Raw genomic sequence first — 22492 nt, forward strand, 5'->3', positions numbered from 1 at the left:
TAGTTCTACTGTCACACTTCAAAGTACCAAAGTTACATCCATTAGACGTGAGGAATACTTAGCTGAGTTGAGATAGAAGAGGCTGGATGTGATGGGAGAGGCTGAAAAGTCTTTGAGTTTGTTCTTCCAAAGGTCCTGAGTTCAATTCCCAGCACCCAAATGGTGGCTCCTAACATCTACAATGAGATCTGGTGCCTTCTTCTGGTGTAGGCACACATGCAGACAGAAGGAGTGGGTTAGTTCAGGCTACAGTAAGAGTTGGGCCTAGGCAGGCGGCCTAAGCTCCCACCCCAGCCCCGTCTCAAAAAAATAAATAAATAAGAAATAAAAAGAAAGGTGGATCAAAGTACTTTAGGATTCTGAACTTGGATTCAGCCGGATAGGTTCTGCGCGGGGTGGGGGGTCCTAAAGCAGGGCACCACTTCAAACACACAAGGGGATTTAAAAAGCTCAGTGTAGTGGCACACGCCTTTAACCCCAACACTGGAAGGCAGGTGGATTATCTGGGTTTGAGGCCAGCCTGGTCTACAGAGAAACGCTTCTCGAAGATTTAAAAAAGTACAACACCAGGGAGAGGACTCACCACAGCTTCACACACCACAGCTTCCACTCTCTACTCTATTCCTGTCACCACACGGAGTACAATGCTCCCCGGCGTGCCAAACACCCCACCTTCCCCCCTGCCCCATTCCCCCCCACACCTGCTCAAGCCCTGAAGCCCGCTCCTCAGATCACTGCACTGCCCCAGAAATGCACTGATTTGGGGTGCACTGCAGTGGATTGGGGTGCTTGGTCCAAGGGCTGTCCCCACCCTGGGTCTCACGAACCACTCTACACTGCTATGCTTTGATTTCCATTTCCTGCCTGGCTCTGTCTCTTGTCAAGGCCAGAGCAGGTGACTCAGGGCACCCTGACCTTATAGGTCAGGGATGAAGATGAACTTGAATGACTCTGTGTATCCATCACCCTGCAGAAGCTCCACCCTATGACACCTCAGAGGAGCTTTGCCTCAATCACCCTGACTATTCCCAGCCCCACCGACCCTACCACAGCAGCTCAGGCTGCCACCAAACTCATGGCATCCTCCTATCTCAGCCTTCTGGGTACTAGGACCAAAGGTGTAGCTAGCAACTTTGATTTTCACTCTGGTTTCGCTCAGCACTTACTAAGTATTCACCAAGTATATCATGAATCTGCTGAGCGCCAGCTACGTGCCTGGTGGTACCTGTGAGGACGATGGGAACAAACACTATTATCACAGTACTAACAGATCCCTTTTCACACAGCAAGAGAACAAAGCTCACAGTGGGGCCGTTATCTGCCCACTGGGTGGCAGCTAGAATGTCCCAAACTGCAAACCAGACTGGCTGACGAGAGTAGCCATGAGACAGACATTAGGCCAATGTGGAGAGAGAGCTTTCCTCTCACCTGTCTGTAATAACTTGAGTCCCTTAACGATGGAAACAATGGCTGTGTCCTCCTCATTCAAGCACAGGGACGAGACTGTCGCTGAGCCATTCATTCCTCTTTAATGCGAGCGCAAAAGCATGCGCAGAGGCTGAAGCGGGCTTCGGCCTGCTCGAAGGAGTGGTGCCCTCCTGACCGTAGAGCACACAACCTGCCCAGATGTGCACAGGCGTCTCAGCACCTGCCCACGGTGACGAGACAAAGACTAACAAGGCTGTCAGGGACCTTAGCGTGGTTAATGTTACACTCCTGTGTCTTTCCCAAGACTGGGAGCCCAGAGACCACAAGACCCAGAGTCTTGGTGTGGAGGGAACCAAGGAAGGCAAGAAAATGAAACAGACAAGAGTGGTGAAAAACCAAACCTCAAAAAACCACTTTAATGACAAGCTAACAGCGCCAGGTGCAATGTCTGCGGACAGACTCTGGGTACAATGCTGTGTGGCAACACACTCACACGCGGCTCTGAGAAGGCCCCCAAGGGGGACTTACCTTCAAGGGCTGAGCCAAGGGGGGAAAGGGGCGGCCCCAGAAAGGGGTCTGGGGCACCCTGTGGGGAAGGCACTACTTCTTGGCAAAAGAGATCTTCATGGCATTGTTCTGCGTGATCTTAAAGCCTTGCAGGGCATCTCGCGCGGCCCCGGCCTGCACTTCATTGTCAAACTCCACAAAGGCTATGTCGTGGCGCCCGGGGACCAGACGCACCTCCTTGAAGCCAGGGAACCTGGGAGGAGGAAACAGCAGACCTCAGAGAGGTGCCTCGGCGTCCTGCTAGTATTCTGGCCCGAAAGTGACAGGGACCAGAGAAGGTAATAATCCCATAATGCACAGCCCAGACCCCAGACCAAAGGGTTCCCCGGACAAGATGAGCGCAGAACCCCATCGCCTGGAGAGTCTCAACGCGTCAGCAACCACAGGAAGCCTGGCACTAGCACCCCTTCCTTCCCCTAAAGTCCACCCTCAGTCCCAGAAACCAGTCGCTACTCTCAGCCTCGTTTCTGCTTTATGGAGACAGGGTCACTCTAAGGAGCTCAGGCTGAGCACTGGGTGACAGAGGCCATCGGGCCTGTCTAGCTTCCCTCCTCACCTACTCCTGTTCAATGGACATCCTTTCCCATGAGCAGTCTCAAAAATATGTACTGTTCACAGAGGAGGCATACCAGCTGTACTGGGCCCAGCTTTATTTGGTTTCTCAAAATTCCCTTCAGCATTATTACAAAAGAACCACTCCAGCCAGGTATGGAAGGTCACACCTGGTAGGCAGAGGCAGGAAGATAAACAGATCCTGGCCAGCCTGAGCTATACATCAAAGCATGTCTGTGCTCTCCCAATACACTGTCTATTTCTAAGATGAAGAAGCAGAGGAAAGGGGCTGCAGAGGGCTCAGCGCTTCAGATCAAGAACTGACTAATAGGGCCCAAGTCCGGTTCCCAGTGCCAGTGTCAGGCCGCTCAAAACTGCCTCAAACTCCAACTCAGGGATACCTGACACTTCTGGCACATACCCATACACAGACACATGCACGATTAAACCAGACAAGCCTGCAAGCTTCATTAGACAGGCACTGAGCACCGTCTACCCCACCCAGGGTCTCACGTAGCAAAGGCTACCCAGCAGAGAATGACCCTGAACTCAGTTGTCTTGCTTCAGCTTTGCACGTGTCGAGGTGACACACATCTCCAGGCTGGACAGACACTTCTGTAAGAGGTGTGCTCAGAAACACGCCGACTAGAAAACCAGGCCCTACTCCACTCTGCAGGCCCTCAGGGCCCCAGGTTCCAGCAGGGCACCAGAGTGCGGAGTTCCCAGTGCCCTTTGATGGCTCAACGCTTTGCTACTCTTTTCCTTTTCCTTTGTTCTGCACCTCTCAGTGAGACTCAGAAAAGGCAGCCTAGGACTCAAACTACCCACAACGGTGCCCACAGCCCTGTCACACCTTCAGCCTCTGGCCCCCCGAAACGCTGGAACCCAGCCAGCCAGCCAGAAGCCCCACTTACTGGTTGAAAAGCATGGACAGCATGAGCTCGTTGGTCTCCTCAGGCAGGTTGGTGAGGAACAGGATGTGATTGGGAGGATTCTCAGAGAGCTGTAGGGGGAGATGGGTGCCCATGAGCCGGGGAACCCTACGGGATGCCTGGTACTGCACTCTGCTCACCACCCAGTTCTTTCTCACAGGTCCCCTCATGTAGACCGTCACCCATCCCCCTCAGCCAGCGTCACACAGGACCACGTCCTGGCCGGTGACCTAGTGCATGCACTCCACGTGGATGCAAACCTCCGCTTGGCCTCACCCTGCTCACACAGACCAGCATGCAAGCCAACTGCTCTCTGTCCCAGGGTGGCTCGGCACACACAAACTCCAGCACCACCTCCCCTGACCTAAGGGCCCCACGTGCCAGCTCCACTTCTATTGGCAGATTGTGCTTATGAGACCTTGGGGTGGGGTAGGGTCACTTACAGGCTGGGCAGGGGGCATCTGCCCAGGCATGAGCTGCTGTGGGGGCATGGCCCCAGGGGGCATCTGGCCAGGGGCAAGGCCCGGTGGTGGGATCATGCCAGGTGGTGGCATGTAGGGAGGCTGGCCTGGCATGTGGTGCATGATCCGGGGCGCCTGAGTCATCGGTGGCATGCCCTGTGGAGAAAAGCAGGACTGATGGGCTACAGGTCACAGTGACAATACAGAGGAACAGAGCTACCTGAGAGGAGAGACAGAAAGAGAGAAACCCACACCTGGAAAGATGAAAAAAAAAAAAAAAAAACCACCCACAAGAAGCCATGTGGCTGAAGAGGTCCGGCTTACCGGCACAGGCTGGACGGCGCCCACCACGGGGGCGGCTGCCCCACCCTGAACAGCCTTTTTGGCAGCTGGTGTCTCCTGACTCTTGGGCTTCCTCTTCTCTCGTTTGCGGTCCCGCTCCACAAAGGTGCCCTTCATCTTGGCGATGATGTCTGAGTCTGTCTTGGCATACTGGATGCGCTGCCAATCAGAGCAGAATGGTCAAAGGTATGGAAACCAGAGGGAAATCGCTAGAGTTCAAAATGAACCTCGAGAGGAGCTTGCTAAGAAAAATTACAGAGGCTGCTTGGCCACAACTCCCTTATCTGTAAAATGGAGATATTCTCCACTGAAGTCTAAGTGCCCAAAAGCAGCAGTAGCTGGACTACAGGAAGCAGCTAACTGTAAGCTAGGGGAGGAGCTTACAAGCTCTCCCATGAAGAACCAGAACATCTGCTCAGACACATAATCTAAAAAAATTCTGAGGCAGGGTATCACAATAGAGTTTTGGCTAATGGAGGACTCGCTATGTACAACAGACTGGCCTAGAATTCAGAGACCTACCTGCCGGCAATAGATAATTTTGTTTTCTAAAGTCCCATGTTCAGAAGGGGACCTGAGTGTTGCAAAGTGAACTTTTCAGATAGAATGGTCAGGAAAAGCTGAATCACAAAGGGAGGGGAAGTAAATCTGGTGGACACAGGGAGCACCTAGCAAGAAATGGCCAGGAAGCCAAGGGATGAAAAAACAGACCCCAGCTGCAAGAGACAAAGCAGAGGGACACTAGGTTCCATTTCTGTCTGGCTACGCACACTAAGGAGGGGCAGAGAGAGGGAGAAGGTGAGGTCACGAACACAAACGGGGACCCTCCTCGCTGTTCTAGGAAGTGGAGTGCTATAATGAGTCACGAGAGCTCTCAGGACCCGTGGTGTAGAGACAAGCCTGGGTGGACGGAGGAGCACATGTGGAGCTAAGGGAAGGTGGGGCTGGGAGGAGGCACACAGAGCTGGGAGACGCCCGGCAGCAGTGAGAGAACGGTCTGTAGGTATGGAAGAGAGGCAAGGCAGTGCCTAGGGAGATAATCCTTTGTTCACTTTGGTTTGGGCCTATTTTCACAGTTTTAGGCAGGGTCCCATTCTGTAGTCCAGGTTGGGTTGGAACTCTTGGCAATCCGCCTGTCTCAGCATCCTATACATGTAGGCATAAGCCACCATGCTCAGCTTCTTGATCCAGAGCTCCAATATAAGGAGCACAGAAAAGGAACAGCAAGAAAAAAATAGCATCCTTAGGGAACACTACAGGCCACAGGAGACCCACACCCACCCATCCCCTACATAGCACGCAAACACATAAACCTGTACATACACACACAACCTCCATGTTCAAGACACTCACCATGGGCTTGTCGTAGAAGGGGAAGCCCTGCATGGAGCGCAGGGCATTCGTGGCGCTGCTGACTTCCTTGAAGATGACAAAGGCCTGGCCCCTCATCTTCAGACTGCGAGACACCAGGATATCCAGGATCTGGCCAAACTGGGAGAAGATGGCGTACAGGGACTTCTTGAGCTCTGAGTTCAGGGAAGACAAGACTCACTGTGACAAATGGCCTGGCCACTTGCTCCAGCACTTGCACTATCCTTGGAAGTTGAACAGCCCAAACGAGGGGCCATCAGCCAACCAACAGAAAACCCCAAATGCCCACAAAACCCAGAAAACCCACAATAACAGAAAAAGCCAAAAACCACTCAAATGGACTTGTCTATATGTCCCTACAAAATATGGACAGCGACAGTACCTGCTACATACTTGCTGTTCAAAAAACAAACACAAACACTTCTTTTCACTAATCAGGTCTCCAGCTAAGCTGGCCTTCCAGACCTTTCTTAATCCTGACATGCCATTTATTTATTTGTTTATTTTGAGGCTGGGTCTGACTCTATATCCCCAAACTCTGAGCAATCCTATTTCAATCTCTGAATCACAAGCAAGACCTGCTAGTCTGACACACCTCAGTCTTCATAGTCTCTTCACGGAATGTCCTTTCCCTGATATTTCCATGACTGTCTTCTTCTTGACACGTCTCAGCATAAATCTGCCACCTCCAACTGTACTGTCAGCATGCCCCTGTGCCCCTCTTCTCACCCCCCCAGCTTCTCCACCTGATGTCAGAAGTTCACTTACTGACCATCTCTCACTAACACCTACAAACCTGTGAGTTGGACATGCTGCCCTGAACCGAAATCCCAATACCCAGGAGCTGGAGGCAGGAGGCTCATGTACTTTAAGTCATTCTCCGACATGGTAAGCTTGAGGCTAGCCTCTGGTAAAAACAAAACAGCTGGGTTTAATCCTAGCAGTGGAAGGAAAAGGCCAGCCTGGTCTATAGAGTTCCAGTCCAGCCAGGACCACACAGTAAAACCTAGCCTCAAAAATAAAGAAATAAAGGTAAGTTTTAAGCCTAGTCAGGCGTGGTGACATGTACCTTATTCACAGCACTTAAGAAGCCAGTGCTAGGGTAACTTCATTAAATCCTTACAATTCCGTAGGGAAACAGCACTCCCAGAGTGAATCTAAAGCCGAGGCAATTTACTGAGAGGCCAGCTATTTCTCTGGCCCTCCAGCTCCCTTCCCCACTTCCTACACCTTTGAGACCACATCTTACTAAGTTGTCCAAGCTAGGCTTGAACTGTTCTGTAGCCCTGACAAGCATCAGGTTGGGAATCTGCCCATGTGGGCCTCCAGGGAGGTCCATGGAGTCCCATGTCACCAGGCCTAACAACAGAACAGTTCTTTCCTTTTTTGGTATCGCTCCCCAAGCAGCAGCACCTCGGCTCCCCTTGTCACACAGTTTACTGCCCTTCCCAGGGAACAAAAGGAACCAACCCTCTGTTTTGTTTTGAGTCCTTTTTGCTATGGTGTGAAGCAGTTTGGTGAGGACAATGGTGCTGGATCCAGACTGGAACTGAACTGTGACCCTGCCTCGGTCAAGCCCTCCCAGCCTCCTCAGGTGCTTGCTCCTGCCGAGAGCACATGTATTTATTCTGTGTGTTGGGGCCAGAGCCACAGAGGAAGGGAGAGCAAGTAAGGACACAGTGGAGCACATGTAGAAGTGAGAGGATGACTTCTGGGAGTAACTCTCCTGTCTCAGCGCCAGACGCCCAGAACTCCTCTTATGCAGTCACTACCCCAACTCTGGGTAACCCGAACTCAGCCCCAGCAAGCTCAGGAGGCATCCTGGTGGAAGTCAGAGGATGCTGTCCTTCCACCACAGGAGCTGGGAAAGCCAGGCTTGGCAGCGAGCAGCTAAACTGTCTTTCAGGTCCTCTCCTGCCAATTTCCTCCAGGTGGTCCTAACACCTAGAATTTACCCTTCACTAACTGCAGAATACTTCCACAAAGCAATCCACCAGTGAAAGGGTGGAACACCCACCCCACAAGCCTCATGACCTGAGTGTGACCTCAGGAACAAACCCACACGAAGGCATCCATGATCCCAGACACACACAAAATAAATACATAAAGCAGTCGCATGTGTTTGTTTCAATCTGTATAGCCTTTAAGTCTTTTCTAACTTTATGTGTGTGGATATTTTGCCTGCAGAAGCCAGAAGAGGATGTCATACGCCCTGGAACTGGAGTTACAGACAGTTATGACCCTCCCTTGAGTACTGGGAAACTAACCCAGACCCTCTGAAGAGCAGGCAGTGCTCTCTAACCACTGAGCCATCTCCCCAGGCCAGCTTGATTTTCTTAGTTGCCATTACTCATCCGAGGAAACACTAACATAGTTACATTCTTCAATCCTTTGGGAGACAGGGTCTTGCTACATAGCCTAAGCTGGTCTGGACCTCAAGATCCTCCTGCCTCAGCCTTCTCCTGAGTGCTGTGATTACAGGCCTGCACCACCACATGCTGAGAGAAATGTGTAGTCTTCCGTTTCTTTACTAGTTCTGACCACGTTGCCCAAACTGGCTTAAAACTTCCACTGTCCCTGAGTAAGAGAATTACAGCCTTCTGCTAACCAGAACAGTCCAAGAATTTGCTTAACCAAAAACCTCACACTTGTGTCCTAATTTTTCTTGCTATCTGATCTCAGGCAAGTTATGCTGGCCAAGTTCCAATTTCTTAATCTGAGAGGCTTGTGAGAACTAAATATGTTCAAGACTTAGAATCCTGCATATATCACCCATATTACAGAGGCAGTCACTGTGTTATTTACATTGTAGCCAAAATCACTGAGACCCAGAGGATAGTGGACAGAGACAGTCTCATGATAGCCGACTGTTGGAGAGAAAGATTTTGGAATACTTGGAAGAAAGAGCTAAAACCTTGAAGACCAGCCACAATGCACAGATTAAAGGGCAGAGTGTTAAATGGTTAAGGGTGTGTTGAAAACCAAGGAAGCAGTATGTATAAAGGCCAAAATTAACTTCTGACAGACTGAATGGGGAAGGCTGAGAAAGAAAAGTGGGTGCTAGAGGTAAAAAAGGTAAAATGGGGTCAACTCCTATGAGATCACGTAGAGTCCAGGCTACCCCGAGAACTCACCATCTTTCTTGATCTTCTCATTGAGATTGTTGATATAAATAGTGTGGTTGGGACGGGTCTCGGGAACTGCCATGCTGTAAGACGTTCAGGTACGGCTTAAAGGGGGGGGAGAAAGAGGCGACTTTAGCCTTATGGTTCCCAAAATTCTTTGTCCCGAAGGGCTGACGGGCTCGGCTTAGGGATACTTCTTCCAGGAGGAAGTCGGGTTAGACCGGAATCGAGGGAGGACGGCACAGCTTGGCAACAAAGCCAGAGCAGGACTCCGCTTCTCCAGCCCGCGTGCTAAGGGAGCTCGAGAGAGAGGATAACTACGCATCCCAGAATGCTCTCCGAGTCCCGGCAGGCGGAGCCTACCGAGCGGCGAGTCCCATTACTCCACGCGCGCGAAAGGCCTCCCGGGAGGGAAAAAGAACCCGGATGTCGGGAGCCAGTTAAGAAACGTCGGGGCCGATTTGGGACGTCCTGGTCCCTCAGCCGGCGCCAAGCCGGGTTCACCCGCCTCCCCAGGCCCGAGGGTCATCCACCCCCGCGGGAACCCACCACCTGAGTGCCCGCTCCCGCCGACAGCGCTCGCTGCTCTGCTCAGACACAGCGTCCCTCCCGCGAGCTAGTCGCCGCGCGCAGACTCGGTAGGTGGACCGATCAGAGAAAGCCTCTCTCCCGGCCTCAGCGCCTGCCGATGAGAGGAACACTTGGGTTCCCGCCTTAGCGACAAGCCCCGTCCCCTTGACCGGAGCGAGCGAGCCAATTAGTGGACGCTACGAGCTTTTGGCCAATTGGGCCACGGTTAGAGCCTGCTTCTCCGAGGCCACGCCTTTTCCTCTTCCGTCGGTGGCCTTCGATCACGTGATTAGCCAGGAGGCTCGTTGTGGTCCCTGGTTGTGTCGTGTAGGATGAGAGAGGACAGGTCGGGGCTAGCAGGGTGACCATTTGCTCCCGAGGAGGAGCCGTTAAGTTCCTTGTTTCCGTTCTCTTAGGTTGTGCTAAACAGCAGCTTAGTTGGCCCTTGATCTCTGAGCCGGCACAACTCTCTTGCGATTCCACGATCCTGCCCACTGATAGGCTGTTTTCCCAGCCTTGGGCCCTTTAACCTTCAAGGTCAACTCTCGGGCGCGGGATGTGAGATGGGCTAGGCTCATCCTCTAGACACCTTCCAACAGATCCTGACCTCATCAACAGAAGTGACCAAAACTAGTTTAGTTCCAATGAGATGACACCTAGAAAGTTTCCCTCTTGGTGTAGCCCCAGCCCCAAAGCGCAGCCCACCCTTCGGGATTCTTCATCACTTAAGTTTCTCCTAGACCAGCTGGTCAGGAAACATACTGCAATTCAATTTTAATTTTTTTTTTCCATTTTTAACACAGGTCTCAATGTGTGTACAGGCCTGAATCACATCCGATTGTCTTAAAAACTGAAAATCTCCATCCTTGAGATTTGGGAGGATCCTCTTCTCATTCTCATTCAGCTCTTCCCAAAGACCCCAAATGACTTCTCCATGCTCATTCTCCCAAAACCCCACAATCCCCCCAATAATTCACGAGACCCAAGGCTCCAGTGTTTCACCACCTCTACCCCCGAGTCCACTGGACTTAGCTTTGCCATCCCCTCCCTGTAGTCTCCAGGCTTCTGTTCCACCCCCACCCCCACCCCCTCCACCCTCCTCTGTGGAGGCTGTTCCTCATGTCTACGGCCTAGAGAACAGCCGGCTTCTGAAGGAGGCCTTGGAGAAGGCTGGACCAGTCCCCAAAGGCAGAGAAGATGTGAAGAGGCTCCTGAAGCTGCACAAGGACCGGTATGGTCTCCAGCGCCCCAGCAGCACCTCAACCCACCACTCATCCAAACACCTGTTTGCAGTCTCCAGAGAACAATGTCTGTTCATGCCCAGTTCTGAGGCAGAGGCCAATGGCTTGGTCCTCCCAGACATTGACTCCCAGAGTAGCCAGGAATTTGATAATGGGTCCCCAAGGAAGTGTCTAACCCAGGGGTAGCTTTTGCAAGAGAAGCAGCTGCAAATGCTCATGAGCAAGTTATAAAGGCCAATGCCATAAGAACAGACAGAATTGGTACAGGTATATAGTAAGACATATGTATTGCTTGCCAAGAACTACAAAGAGGAGCTGGGGAAATAGGCAGGCGCCAACACAGCCTGGCAGCTGGATGAAGGAATTTGGATGTCCTGAGGCCTCTGGGACCAGGGGAAGGCTGTGCTCAGAGAAGAATGCTGCTTTTAGAAGTGGAGGTCTTGAATTGAGTCCAAGGTCCCAGGAAGAAAGTGATGCACCCAGGCACACGGGCCCTTGTCCACACTGAGAAAGGAACTCCCAGGTGCTGGAGTAGTGACCCATGCCTGTAATCCCCGAGCCCAGGGAGCTGAGCAGGAGACACTCCCAGCCAGCCTGAGCTGCATAGCGAGACCCTGATGAAGGAAGAAAGGGGGGGTTTTCAAACTCTCCAACCACAATTCTAAGGCACACCAAGTGCCCCAGCAAACTGAATGTAGATATCCTGTCGTGCTACATAGGTAGTGCCTGTCAGAGACTGCTCTAGGGGATTTATTTACTTTGCTTCTTTCTCAGGCTGTTTCTCCTTAGGTTTTTGGTTGTGTGGGTGGTTTTGTTTTGTTGTTGTTTTGTTACTTTGAGACAGAATCTCATGTAGCCCAAGCTAACCTCAAACTTGCTGTGTATCTAGGAATACCTTGTTCCTTCCTGCCCTTCGGGAGATTATAGGTGTATATTCCTAACACCAGCTCTGTGGTTGTGGTGGTGGTATGAGACAGGGTGTCTCTGTGTACTGTGACTGGCCTGGAACTCATTTTGGAGACCAGGCTGTCCTTGAACTCACAGACATCCATCTGTCTTTACCTCCAAACTTCTGGGAGTAAAGATGTATGCCACCATACTAGCCTCTTTTTGGTTTTTAATCCAGTGTCACACTCTAGGCCAGGCTGGCCTGAAACTCATGGCAGTTCTGCCTCTGCTTCCAAAGTGCTGATAGCGCAGACATGAATCACCGAGGTTGGCTGAGTTTTTAAATATTTGTTGCTCTCAGCAACTACACGACATGGGAACTGTTACTTATCTGTTGATAAAGTCTTAGAGGGATAGGAAGATGGCTCAGGGGTTAGGAGCACTTGCTTCTCTTGCAGAGAATCTGAGTTCAGTTCTCAGTGCCTACATGGGGTGGCTTACAACCATAACACCAGCTCTAGAGGAACCAGCACTTCTGGCCTCCATGGGCACCGTACAAAGAAAGCTGCAGCTCCCCCTCAGCCACGGTACAAAGGGAGAGGTCTGCATTTGAACTCACCAAGGGACTCAGTGCTTCTAACCACCCTGCTGTGGTCAGGAATCATCTTAACCTAAAAACCTGGAGCTTTGTTTATTAATCAGTTGTGGACCCCACACACACACAGACCCCACCACCACCACCACACACACTGGCCTTGGAATAGGAAACACAAGCATATGGCCCGAGGAAGTGAGACCAGCAGAAACCGTGTGGCTGCCTCAGGGCTAGTCGGGCCTGCCGAGACTCATCTAGGGGAGCTCTTGGGCCTTAACCATTGCTACCAGGTTTTACCTGGTTGAGTAAAGCTGTTTATATATTGTGTGTATGCATGTGTGCTACAGCTACAGTGTGTGTGTATCTGTCTGTCTGTGTCTCCTTCTACCATGTGGGTCCTGACAATAATCAGGTTGGCAGGCTTTTATCTACTGAATCATTCCTGTAACCCTCTCTATCTAATGGGGTGACTAATCAGGCCCTAGTCATGGTAGCACACCTTTAATCCCAACACTGGGGAAACTGAGGCAGAAAGGTTGCCATTGGTTGGAGGCCAGCCTAGGCTGCATTTGGAGATGTCTACAAGAAAAGAAAAGAAAACGTAGCATGTGGATATAAAACATGCCACCTTCTAGAAGTTTTTTCAGCTAAACCTTCATGACCCTTCGTTGCATAGGTTCTGTATCTGCTCCTTGTCTTTGAAGCACTGAAAGACGCAGCAGGAAACAGGCAGAATGATCCCCCACCACCAGATGAGGAAACTGAGGCTGGGGGAAGGGAGGAGGACATAAGCTACCCAGCCAGGAACATCTCTGAGGCCTTATGTTAGCTTAGTCTCCAGGGGGTGGTATCAGAGCTGTTCCTGTGACTTATCCTTCTTGCTCTGCTTCAGGTTTCGAAGTGACTTGCAGTGGATCCTCTTTTGTGCTGACCTGCCATCACTCATCCAAGAAGGCCCTCAGTAAGAGCACGTTGCCCTGCTGCCATAGATCCATGCCAGTTTTCTAAGGCCAAGCTGGCACTGTGGGACAAGAGCTTTGCCCCAGGCATCAGGGGAGAGAGAAAGATCTCTGCAGGGCATTTTCTACATCAGGATGTGTGTGTGTTTATGTGTAACACAGAAGGACCATTCAAATGAGCAAATGAATGACCAGTGAGTACACAGATGAGGGTGGTCCATCTTCTCTCTACTTTGGCACCTGTTCCCCAGGTACCCAGGTTTGACACCACCTTCCAGCCTGTTCTCCCACCTGGTGTGGGAGGGAAGGCAAGTCCCCTAGACAGCACACCTCTCCCTCCTCTGGGACAGGGGAGTTTAGAAAAGTGGAATGTGCCACAGAGTGGCCTTTCTCTCCTAGGTGTGGACTGGTGGCCTTGTGGATGGCAGGAGCTCTCCTGTCAACCCCTGGCAGCGTCTCTCTGGAAAGGCTGGTGCAGGTGGCCGTGGAGAGAGGATACACAGCACAGGGAGAGATGTTCTCTGGTGAGTTGGCTGGGAAATACTTGAAGCCCCAGAGTTCCATTGGCTCCTCTCTGGGAGGAGCAGAAGAGGCTAGCTGAGACACTGAGGGTGCATGAAGAGCCTCGTTTTCTTCTCTTGGTCTACCCCCTTATAGTAGTAGATCAAAGTTGTCAGAAGTGGAACCAGGCTGCTTGAGTTGTAAGCCCAGCTCTCACCATCTCTGTGGCTAAGTGCTTAAGCAGCTGACCAGCCTTATGCCTCACATGTTTTGTTTGTAGTACTGGGAATTGAACTCAGGGCCATAGTACTGGCTAGGCAGGTCTTCTATCACTGAGCCACACTCCAATCCCTCACTGGGGGAGTTCTAGGCAGGTGCTCTACCACTGAGCCATACCCCCAGGCCTTCACTGGGGCATTCTAGGTAGGGGCTCTACCACTGAGCTATACCCCAGCCCCTCACTGGGGGATTCTGGGCAGGGGCTCTATCACTGAGCCACACCCCAGCCCCTCACTGGGAGATTCTAGGTAGGTGCTCTACCACTGAGCCACACCCCAGCCCCTCACTGAGGCATTCTAGGCAGGTGCTCTACCACTGAGCTATACCCCAGCCCCTCACTGGGGGTTTCTAGGCAGGGGCTCTACCACTGAGTTCTATTTCCAGCCATGTATTTAATTTATTTATTTATTTATCTGTTTGTTTGTTTGTTTTCTTTTGGGACATGAGCTCACCAAATTGCTTAGCCTGGTTTTGAACTCACTGGGTAGCCAAGGCAGACTTTGAACATCTGACGATCCTAATTCAACCCCTGAAATAGCAGGAATGACAGGGCTATGCCATCAGACCCAGCTGTGCCTCATTTTCTATACTTAGGTAAATGATAAGCCCTTCTGAAATGATTCTCATTCATATGATTGATTGATTGATTGATTGATTGATTGATTGAGTCATATTCTCCCACTTCCTCCCTCTTTTTCTTTTCTATCTCCAGTGGCTGACATGGCCAAACTGGCCCAGGAGACTTTGGGCTGCCAGGCTGAGCTCCTCTGTGGTGGCTTGGGTGGTCCCAACAGAGATCGGGTCCTGCAGCACCTCATCAATGGACATCCCCTGCTTATCCCGCATCCCAGGGCCTGAGAGGGAGCAGGGCAGGGATGGTAAAGGGCGGGAACCAGGGCCACACCACAGTTTCAACCTTAACACCAGCTTCCCAGCTATGATGAGGATTTCAACCATGAGCCATGTCAAAAGAAAGGCCATAAGGCCCACTGGGCAGTGAGCACAGGTAAGTCCTCCTGACGTTTGTGCCTGTGTGCTGCTCCTACACCCATTATTAACCCCTCATATTGTATTGTCACTGATGGATGGTGATGGCCGCACACAGTATGAACAACAACTTGCCCTCCCTCTTTCCCATACGGTACTTAGCAAAAAACCCAGCAGGTCCCTCAGCCACTTGCCAATTAAGAGTTCCCTCAGACAGGCTTAGAGCACAGGGAGCAAAGGGCCCCAGGCACAGCCGAGCCTCTGACTCTTCAGACTCCTTAGTTCTGCCTAAGTTGCTTCCCCTCTCTGGGCCTATTGCCCACTTGGAAGTTAAGGTGATTGGTGGTGGGGAGGGGGTCTTAGTTTTGTAGCTCACAGAAGCAGTTTGAGAGGTTCCTGAGGCTCCTGGTTCTGGGGAGACATAGCAGGAAAGGCATGACAGCTGACTGCCTGTAGTTTGTCTTTTGCTATTTTGTGGGTTCTTCTCTTTCCCACCCTTATCCCCCTGTTTTCACCCCATCACTAGATAGGACAGAAAGAAGGATAGAGGGGAGCAAGAAAGCCCTGAATTTAAATACTTTCTTCTAGTTTCTTCTTTGAGCACAACTAACAAACCACAACCAACCCCCTGAATGACCAACAACCACCCACACCACTCTCTCAGCGCCTACCATTTATATACCCTCCAAGAATTTCCCAGGATTCTTAACATCACAAATGCGGAAATTCTGCAGCTGGCAAAACCACTGTTTGGTGACTGGAGCATTGGGCAAATCACAGTCAGCTGTTGTGGTCAGTCCAAGGCAGCCCCACATCCCCATATCTGGAATACAAACAAAAACCTGTTCTTACCATATTTCTGGGTTTTGTTTTCTTTTGTTTTGTTTTGTTTAAGAAACAAAAATTCCAGAATTCTCACTACATCTGCCAAAGAGTCTGAGGTTCAGCTCATTAGTTTTTGGTTGACCAGGAAGCAGAAAGCTCCACCCGGAAATGTAGATTGGATGATAACCCTTCACTTGTGCTTTAGCCCCATTCCCATGGTGGACTTCCTCCAGCAAGGTCCCGCCTCCTAAAGGCCCCACCAGCTCCAGAATAGTACCACTGACTGCAGGCTAGAGTGCCAGCACGTAAACCCGAGGGGCACTGCCCGTGGGCAGTAATGGAGGCGACACTGCACAGCTGCCTGATCAGCGTGTGCCGAGAACACACTTGGTACCGCATGCATGTCTGTCAGCAGCACCATCACCTGCCTGTCTAGAAGAAGGGTGGAGGCTCTGCTGGATCTCTGCATGTCTGGCCTTGAGGGCTTCTCTGGGGGGGGGGGGGGTATTCTTTGTTTCAATGCTGTGTCCACCTTCAATGAGCTACAAGAGGCAGGACTTCAGGTACCTGAGGTTTGGAAGCCAGAGGTCCTGTGTACCCACAGAAGCCCACTAACCTTGTAGCAAGGCAGCACCTGGCCCAAAGGGTTGCCCTGGCACCCAGGCAACTCACATCTGCTTCCTGTCTCCCAGGGGTCCTGATGGGTGTGCAGAGGGTGCCAAGCCCTGGCTACGTTGAAGACTCTGAGCTGCCAGGCCTCTTCCACCCAGTGCCGGATGCATGCCACCACCCACCATCCTTCCCGGAAGAAAGCTCCCCAGGTGCCGTCTTCCTTCTCTCTAAGCAGGGCAAGAGTTGGCATTACCAGCTGTGGGACTACAGCCAAGTCCGGGATAGCAACCTGCAGCTGACAGACTTCTCACCTGCAAAGGCCACTGATGGACGGGTGTACGTGGTGCCTGCTGGTGGGGTGCAGGCTGGCCTCTGTGGCCAGGCCCTACTGCTCAGACCACAGAAGTGGAGCCATTAGCTAGGATCCAGGCACCTGCCTTGAACTTATCTCCATCACCATTAGAGTGCCTCAGCTTCATTCCCTTGTGTGACACTTTGAGTCCAACCTGTACCTTGAGGCCTCCTGCCTTACAAAGCTTTCACCCACCTATGGTGTAAGAAGCACCATCCAAAGTCTAATTACTTCCAAAGTCAAGCATTCCTTTGTTTAAGAGAGACTTGGTTTTGTGAAGAATTTTTTTTAGACTTATTTATTTATTATTTATACACCATGTGCGCCTGCGCACCAGAAGGCACCAGATTGCACTATAGGTGGTTGTGAGCCACTTGTGGGTGCTGGGAATTGAAGTTAGGACCTTTGGAAGAACAGCCAGTGCTCTTAACCTCTGAGCCATCTCGCCAGCCCAGATTTTTGTTTTTGAAAGCATGATCTCTGCCTTGGGGGTGGTGGCACTTGCTTCTAGACCCAGCACTCAGAAGGTTCTTAACCTGTGGGTTGTAACCATTTTAGGGGGTATGGGGAACTACCGTTTTATAGAGATTGCCTAAGACCGTCAGAAAAAACAAAACAGATACTTACTTTACAACTCATAACTGCAGCAAAATTAGTTACAAAGTAGTAACAAAAATTTTATGACTGGGGTCACCATAACATGAACTGTATTAAAGGGTCACAACATTAGGAAGGTTACGGACCACTGAGGTAGAGGTAAGCAGATCTCTGAGTTTGGGACTAGCCAGATCTACATGGTGAGCTCTGGGCCAACCAGGGCTACAAAGTGAGACTATCTCAAAAAGCTTCCTGTGTGCTGGGATTAAAGGCATGTTCGTCCATGCCCAGCCTAGAGGAAGGCTCGATCGGGTCTCAGACCCTGGTCACATCCCTCCCACCTGAACGTGACATCAATTGGTCTTTCTTCATGGGCAACTTTTAAGACTATCAATTCACCAAACTTCTTCAGGAGCCTGGACCCCCTGCCTGTCCCATCCCCAAGTTTGCTCACAGGGCAGAAATTAACCCGGCTCCCTTCTTGATGGGCTCAGACTGTTGCTCACGGATCTGTCAGCTGTGATGGCCCTTCAGATACCCAGGCTAGGTGCCAGCACCATCACTGAGCCGAATCATCATGCTCCTTGAGCTGGCAAGATGGCTTAGTGGGTAAAGGTGCTGTGGAGACTGATGACCCAGCACCCATGTGGTAGAGCAAGAACGGACTCCACGAGTTATCCCTCACCTCCACTTGCTTGATGTGATGCAGAAATCCAAATGAATAAAATTTTTGAGGCTTACTCCCCATAACTTCTCCACGTTGGTTCCAGTATCATTTCTTCAGAGAGTCTCCAAGACCCTTCCCCTTCTACATAGTGAGGAGGGCAGGAGTATGATGCTTGTTTGGTTTCTTTTTTAGACAGTTTTGTCATGTTTATTTTGCAGTCTAGGTTAGCCTCAATTATGCTGCGTCCTGACCGAGGCTGGGATGCTGGTGCAGGCCTATATAATCCAGCATTTGGAACGTTGAGGCCAGATAATCAGTTCAAGCTCATTAGCTACATGACAAGTTCAGAGCCAACTTAAGCTATAAGAAGACGCTTAAGTAAATCATATAGGCAGTTGTGTGTGCCTCCTTTACCCATCCTAGGGCACCAGCTCTTCAGTACTATAAAGAAATAGGCACCTGGTATGCCCTCTCAGAGGGGAGGAACAAATCTGCCCAGCTGCGGCGCTCCCAGCACCCAGCCCCGGGTCACCTTCCACAGGAGCTGTCTGGTGCCGTGGGTGTGTGCTAACAGTGAGTGGCATGAACAGCAGTCTTGAATCCTGCCCCTGATACTTGGCTGGCACTGGCTGGCCTGGTACATTGTACTGGAGCTCAAAGAGATGGCCCAGGAGCCCTGTATCTCTGCATGGTCTAGCACAGAGCCAGACCCAGGAGAATAGCAATTCAGGTTAGGCATGGTGGCACACAGTCTCAGTGCTCAAGAGGCTGAGTCAGGTAGGTCACAGTGAGGTTGAGGCAAGCCTGGGCAACACGGTGAGTACCAAGCAGGTTTGGACTACAGAGCAAGACCCTGTCGAAAAAAATGAAAAAAAACAAACAAAAAAACTCAAGCTGAGTGTAAAGGCAAACACCTGCTATCCCAGCACTCTGGTTGACAAGTGATAAACAAAAGGACCTCAAGTTCCGGGCCAACCTGGGCTACACAGTGAGACCCTGAGTCAAAAACTGAGAAAAGGAGTTTGCAGAGAGAGGCGGGGTTTTGTTTGTTTGTTTTTATTTTTAATAAAAACAAAAAAAAATTGCATTTCTGAGTCTTGAACGGGTGGTGAACCTTAGTCTGCAGTCCCCCAAGGCGCTCGCTACGCCACTGTCTCACCCCGGCATGAAGGCCCAGAGTATGAATCTGAGCTTACATACCCAGATGCCAAGAAAATAGCCACAATATTAACTTTGTCCTGTTTATTGGGGTGCTACTGTGGGCGGGAGAGATAGTAAAGCCATTTTGCCTCGATTCCCTGACACCACCCCAGTTAACTACCTCATATATAAATATATATAAAGTTAGTCAGTAGAAAAGGAAGATGTGTCAGCCCCAGAAGACCTTAGGGCTTCAGCTTAGAGAAGAGGTAGGTCCCGTCCGTGCCAAGCCCATCTGTATGGGCCAGGAAGCCGAGGTCTGGAGCACAGGGACAGAGCAGCCTCTGCCCCACCCCAGAGTTCTAGAGTCTTTGGTTAGAACCAGGTATCCACAGTTAGGGTCAGCAGCCCCGCCACTTGTGCTTCTGGGCAACCTGGATCTTCATTCTGTATGTGGGTCAGGGCACTTAGACAGTGAAGCAAGGCAGCTCTGGTTCCCAAGGAGAAACCCCTTCCTGTCCTGGACTCCGCTGAGAGAGCCATGGGGTCAGCGGCAGGAGGAGGAAGTCCTGAGGCTGGAGCTGAGGCACCACGGAAGGAAGATGGTCACAGGGCTGGCACAGGTGGATGTGGCTGCAGTCTCTGGGTCTGCAGCAGCTCCAAGAGTTCACAGAGGAACAGAGAACAGTTCCCAGCCATGACGGGAAGGAGGGTACACCATGGCTCCACAAAGGGGCATGAGGCCTCAGGTAGCATTAGCAAGAGCCCATGGAACACCCTCCTCTCAGCACTTGGATGGCCTTCAGATGGGGCTGTCCTGGCCCAGATGGACAGGTAGTTCCTACGGGTCTTCAGAAACGACACCTGGACCTCTGGGGAGCAGAAGCCAACCTGTTGGCTCTGGGCTCAGAGAGCCTGCTCAAGGAGGGGTTCGTCATTCTTCCATCTGTGGTCTCTGGTACTCCCTCAGCAGCTCTCCTAGCTGATCAGAATGCCCCATTCATGTTCTACTAACTCTATGCCTCCACTGTCTTGTTCCCCAATTCATAAAGGAGCCCAGTGCTGCCAGGGACCCCCAAAGCTCCTTACACCACACTGGCCTGGAAGCACCTCATCTTCCATCAGCAGCAGCCTTGGGCCCGACATCTTAGGGCTCCTCCAGCCGGACGTGTGTTATCCTGCAAGTGAGCTTGGCGGTGGCAGATGGAGTCAGCTCTGTGCCAGCCCCTGAAGGAGGTGGATCAGATTGTCCAGACCCCAGAGGTAGCCGTCCTCACGGTTGCCCTCAGCCCAAGGCAGCCTGTGACTGAGCGTTTGGTGGTCAGGCAGGGCCACTGTCTTGCCGAAGTCAATCATCCAGACGTTGGCCAGGCCGGTGTGGTCATGCACAAAGAGAAGGGAACTGCCCACGACCTGCAGCAGTCAGTGAGAGAGAAGCAGTCAGTGAGAGGAGCAGGCACAAACCAATCTGTTCCCCGGAGAGAAGCACAGCAGGGTGGCAGACAGCAGAAATTCTGGAATGAGGCTGTACATATTCAAATCCTGACTCTGCCACTCCTGGGCCGTGGACAAGAATTCTACCCTCCCTGTGCCTCTGCTTCTACAGATACAAACTCAGAATAATTGCATAATTTGCAGACAAAGCATGTTAATGGTTCCTGGAACACAGCAATGTTACAGAGCTCTCGTGTGTGTGCTGACGATGGCCCAGAGCCTCCAATGAGCTAGGCCGGAGCTCACAGGCCAAGCTGCATCCATGGCCTCCCTTACTTGCATTTTCCCTCTCTCATTTCTTTTTCTTTTTTCTCTTTCTTTCTTTCTTTTTTTTTTTAATTGCATTGGTGTTTTGTCTGCATGTGTGTCTATGTGAGGGTGTCAGATCGTGGAGTTACAGACAGTTGTGAGCTGCTGTGTGGTTGCTGGGAATTGAACCACATTCTCTGGAAGAGCAGCCAGTGCTCCTAACCAATGAGCCATCTCTCCAGCCCTCATTTTTTTGATTGTTTGACAGGGTCTTACATTAGTCCCAGATGGCCCCAGGCTATCTATGCTGCCAAGGATACCCTTGAACTCCAGATCTTCCTGCCTCCACCTCAGAAGTGCTGGGTGTACAGAATGCACCAAGATGCCTGACTCCTCTTTGCTTGTTTGTTGTTTGTCTGTTTTAAACAAGGTTTTCTACAGGCCACACTGGCCTAAACCCCCAGCCCTCCCGCTTTCTCCTCCTACAAACACCGGGCTATCTGCGGTTATTTTTAAAGCCAAAGCACCAGCACAAATGGCATCAAGGTACTGACGGGGTCAAGGAACTCAATCAGAAAGACAAAAGAACTGGAGACCTTTCTCCCCATTAGGGTAGTGGCTTCTTGGGCCTAGTGGACTGTGGCTGATGACGTTAGGCAAGTGCTTCCTTCCTCTGGCCCTGGTGCCCCGACTGTAGAATGGGGAAGTTGGTAACACTCCACCTCCTGGGGGTCACCAGGTGCACCCGAGAAGCCACAGGCTCCTACAGTGACTCCCAGCTTCTTGGTTTGCTTGTCTAAGAGACAGTCACTGGTGAGCAGGTGTGGCGACACATGTCCACCCAAGCATTTGAGAGGCAGATAGCCACAAGTTTGGGATAGCCTGTGCTATGTAGTGAGTTCTAGGCCTGCCAACGCTAACAAAGTAAACATGTCTCAAAAAACAAAACTACAACAAAGTCCCTAAGCAGCCACGATAACATGCACCTTTAATTCCAGCACTCAGAAGGCAGAGGCAGGTGGATGTCTGTGAGCTCAAGGCCAGCCTGGGCTACAAAGTGAACAAAGAGGCTGGTGAGATGGCTCAGCATGTAAAGGCACTTGCCAGCAAAGCTGACCACCTCAGTTTGGTCGCTGAGACCCAATGGTGGAAGGAGAGCAATGACTCCCACAGGTGGCCCTCTAACTGGCACAAGAGAACTGTGACACTCATGCCCCCTTCCCACATTCACAGATTCTAAACACAGTTTTGAAATGACACAACATGGACTCATTCTTTTCTGCAAACAAACAAAAAGAAGTCGCTCTTGCCTTCCCGTCATCTAACTCCAGTTTTACAAGTTCCTCTCCACCCACCCAAAACCAGGTCTCCACAGCACCCTGCTCCCACACCCCAGTTCCTGCACAGATCAACAGCTGCCTGTCTGAAGAGCCAGAGGCCATTAGACCTTGTGGTTACAGTCCTTAATCCCAGCTACCTAGGAAGCTAAGGCAGGAGAATTGAAAGTTCAAGGCCTAGCCGGGCAGGTGATGCACACCTATAATCCCAGCACTTGGGGAGGCAGAGGCAGGTGGATCTCTGAGTTCAAAGCCAGCCTGGTGTACAAAACCAGGACAGCCAAGGCTACAACAGAGAAACCCTGTCTTGTAAAAAAAAAAAAAAAAGAAGGAAAGAAAGAAGAGAGAGAAAGAAACGAAGGAAGGAAGGAAGAAAGGAAGGAAGGAAGGAAGGAAGGAAGGAAGGAAGGAAGGAAGGAAG

General features: G+C 51.2%; 3 protein-coding genes across 5 annotated transcripts in view; 1 reads left to right on the plus strand and 2 right to left on the minus strand.

Moving 5' to 3' along the window:
* Positions 1-1816: 1816 nt before the first annotated feature.
* On the minus strand, positions 1817-9559 carry Snrpa (small nuclear ribonucleoprotein polypeptide A). 3 transcript variants are annotated; one of them, XM_055595022.1, is made up of 7 exons: positions 9331-9559; positions 8788-8882; positions 5636-5808; positions 4265-4441; positions 3923-4096; positions 3462-3550; positions 1817-2188 (listed from the first exon to the last, which is right to left on the minus strand). In XM_055595022.1, exons 2-7 carry the CDS (start codon positions 8858-8860, stop codon positions 2029-2031), a joined length of 846 nt encoding a protein of 281 aa, XP_055450997.1. In that variant the 5' UTR covers positions 8861-8882; positions 9331-9559; the 3' UTR covers positions 1817-2028. The 3 variants fall into 3 exon arrangements, with proteins under 3 accessions (XP_055450997.1, XP_055450996.1, XP_055450995.1); XM_055595021.1 differs by having other exon boundaries at positions 9328-9559; XM_055595020.1 differs by lacking the exon at positions 9331-9559 and having other exon boundaries at positions 8788-9120.
* On the plus strand, positions 9184-17925 carry Actmap (actin maturation protease). The gene is made up of 7 exons (XM_055595018.1): positions 9184-9416; positions 10152-10579; positions 12965-13033; positions 13431-13555; positions 14524-14653; positions 14747-14817; positions 16316-17925. The coding sequence occupies exons 2-7, from the start codon at positions 10272-10274 to the stop codon at positions 16651-16653; spliced, it is 1041 nt and encodes a 346-aa protein (XP_055450993.1). The 5' UTR covers positions 9184-9416; positions 10152-10271; the 3' UTR covers positions 16654-17925.
* A 1153-nt stretch (positions 17926-19078) lies between these two features.
* The window catches only part of Itpkc (inositol-trisphosphate 3-kinase C), a 21939-nt gene continuing 18525 nt past the window's right edge, over positions 19079-22492 (minus strand). Inside the window, exon 7 of the mRNA XM_055595017.1 lies at positions 19079-20404. Coding sequence (XP_055450992.1) covers positions 20201-20404 — 204 coding nt within the window. The 3' untranslated portion in view covers positions 19079-20200. The remainder of the gene's footprint in view (positions 20405-22492) is intronic.

Source organism: Psammomys obesus, unplaced genomic scaffold (assembly GCF_907164565.1).
Source record: "Psammomys obesus unplaced genomic scaffold, mPsaObe1.curated_primary_1811, whole genome shotgun sequence".
NCBI classification, from domain to species: domain Eukaryota; kingdom Metazoa; phylum Chordata; class Mammalia; order Rodentia; family Muridae; genus Psammomys; species Psammomys obesus.

Excerpts from the sequence above, each read along its gene's own strand:
- Snrpa (XM_055595022.1), bottom strand. The coding sequence starts at position 8,860 with ATGGCAGTTCCCGAGACCCGTCCCAACCACACTATTTATATCAACAAT. Across the intron at positions 5,809-8,787 it reads TGAGAAGATCAAGAAAGATG|AGCTCAAGAAGTCCCTGTAC; the intron begins GTGAGTTCTCGG and ends CCCTGAACTCAG. Across the intron at positions 4,097-4,264 it reads GCGCCGTCCAGCCTGTGCCG|GGCATGCCACCGATGACTCA; the intron begins GTAAGCCGGACC and ends TTTTCTCCACAG.
- Actmap (XM_055595018.1), top strand. The coding sequence starts at position 10,272 with ATGACTTCTCCATGCTCATTCTCCCAAAACCCCACAATCCCCCCAATA. Across the intron at positions 10,580-12,964 it reads CTGAAGCTGCACAAGGACCG|GTTTCGAAGTGACTTGCAGT; the intron begins GTATGGTCTCCA and ends GCTCTGCTTCAG. Across the intron at positions 14,654-14,746 it reads GGACATCCCCTGCTTATCCC|CTATGATGAGGATTTCAACC; the intron begins GCATCCCAGGGC and ends CCAGCTTCCCAG.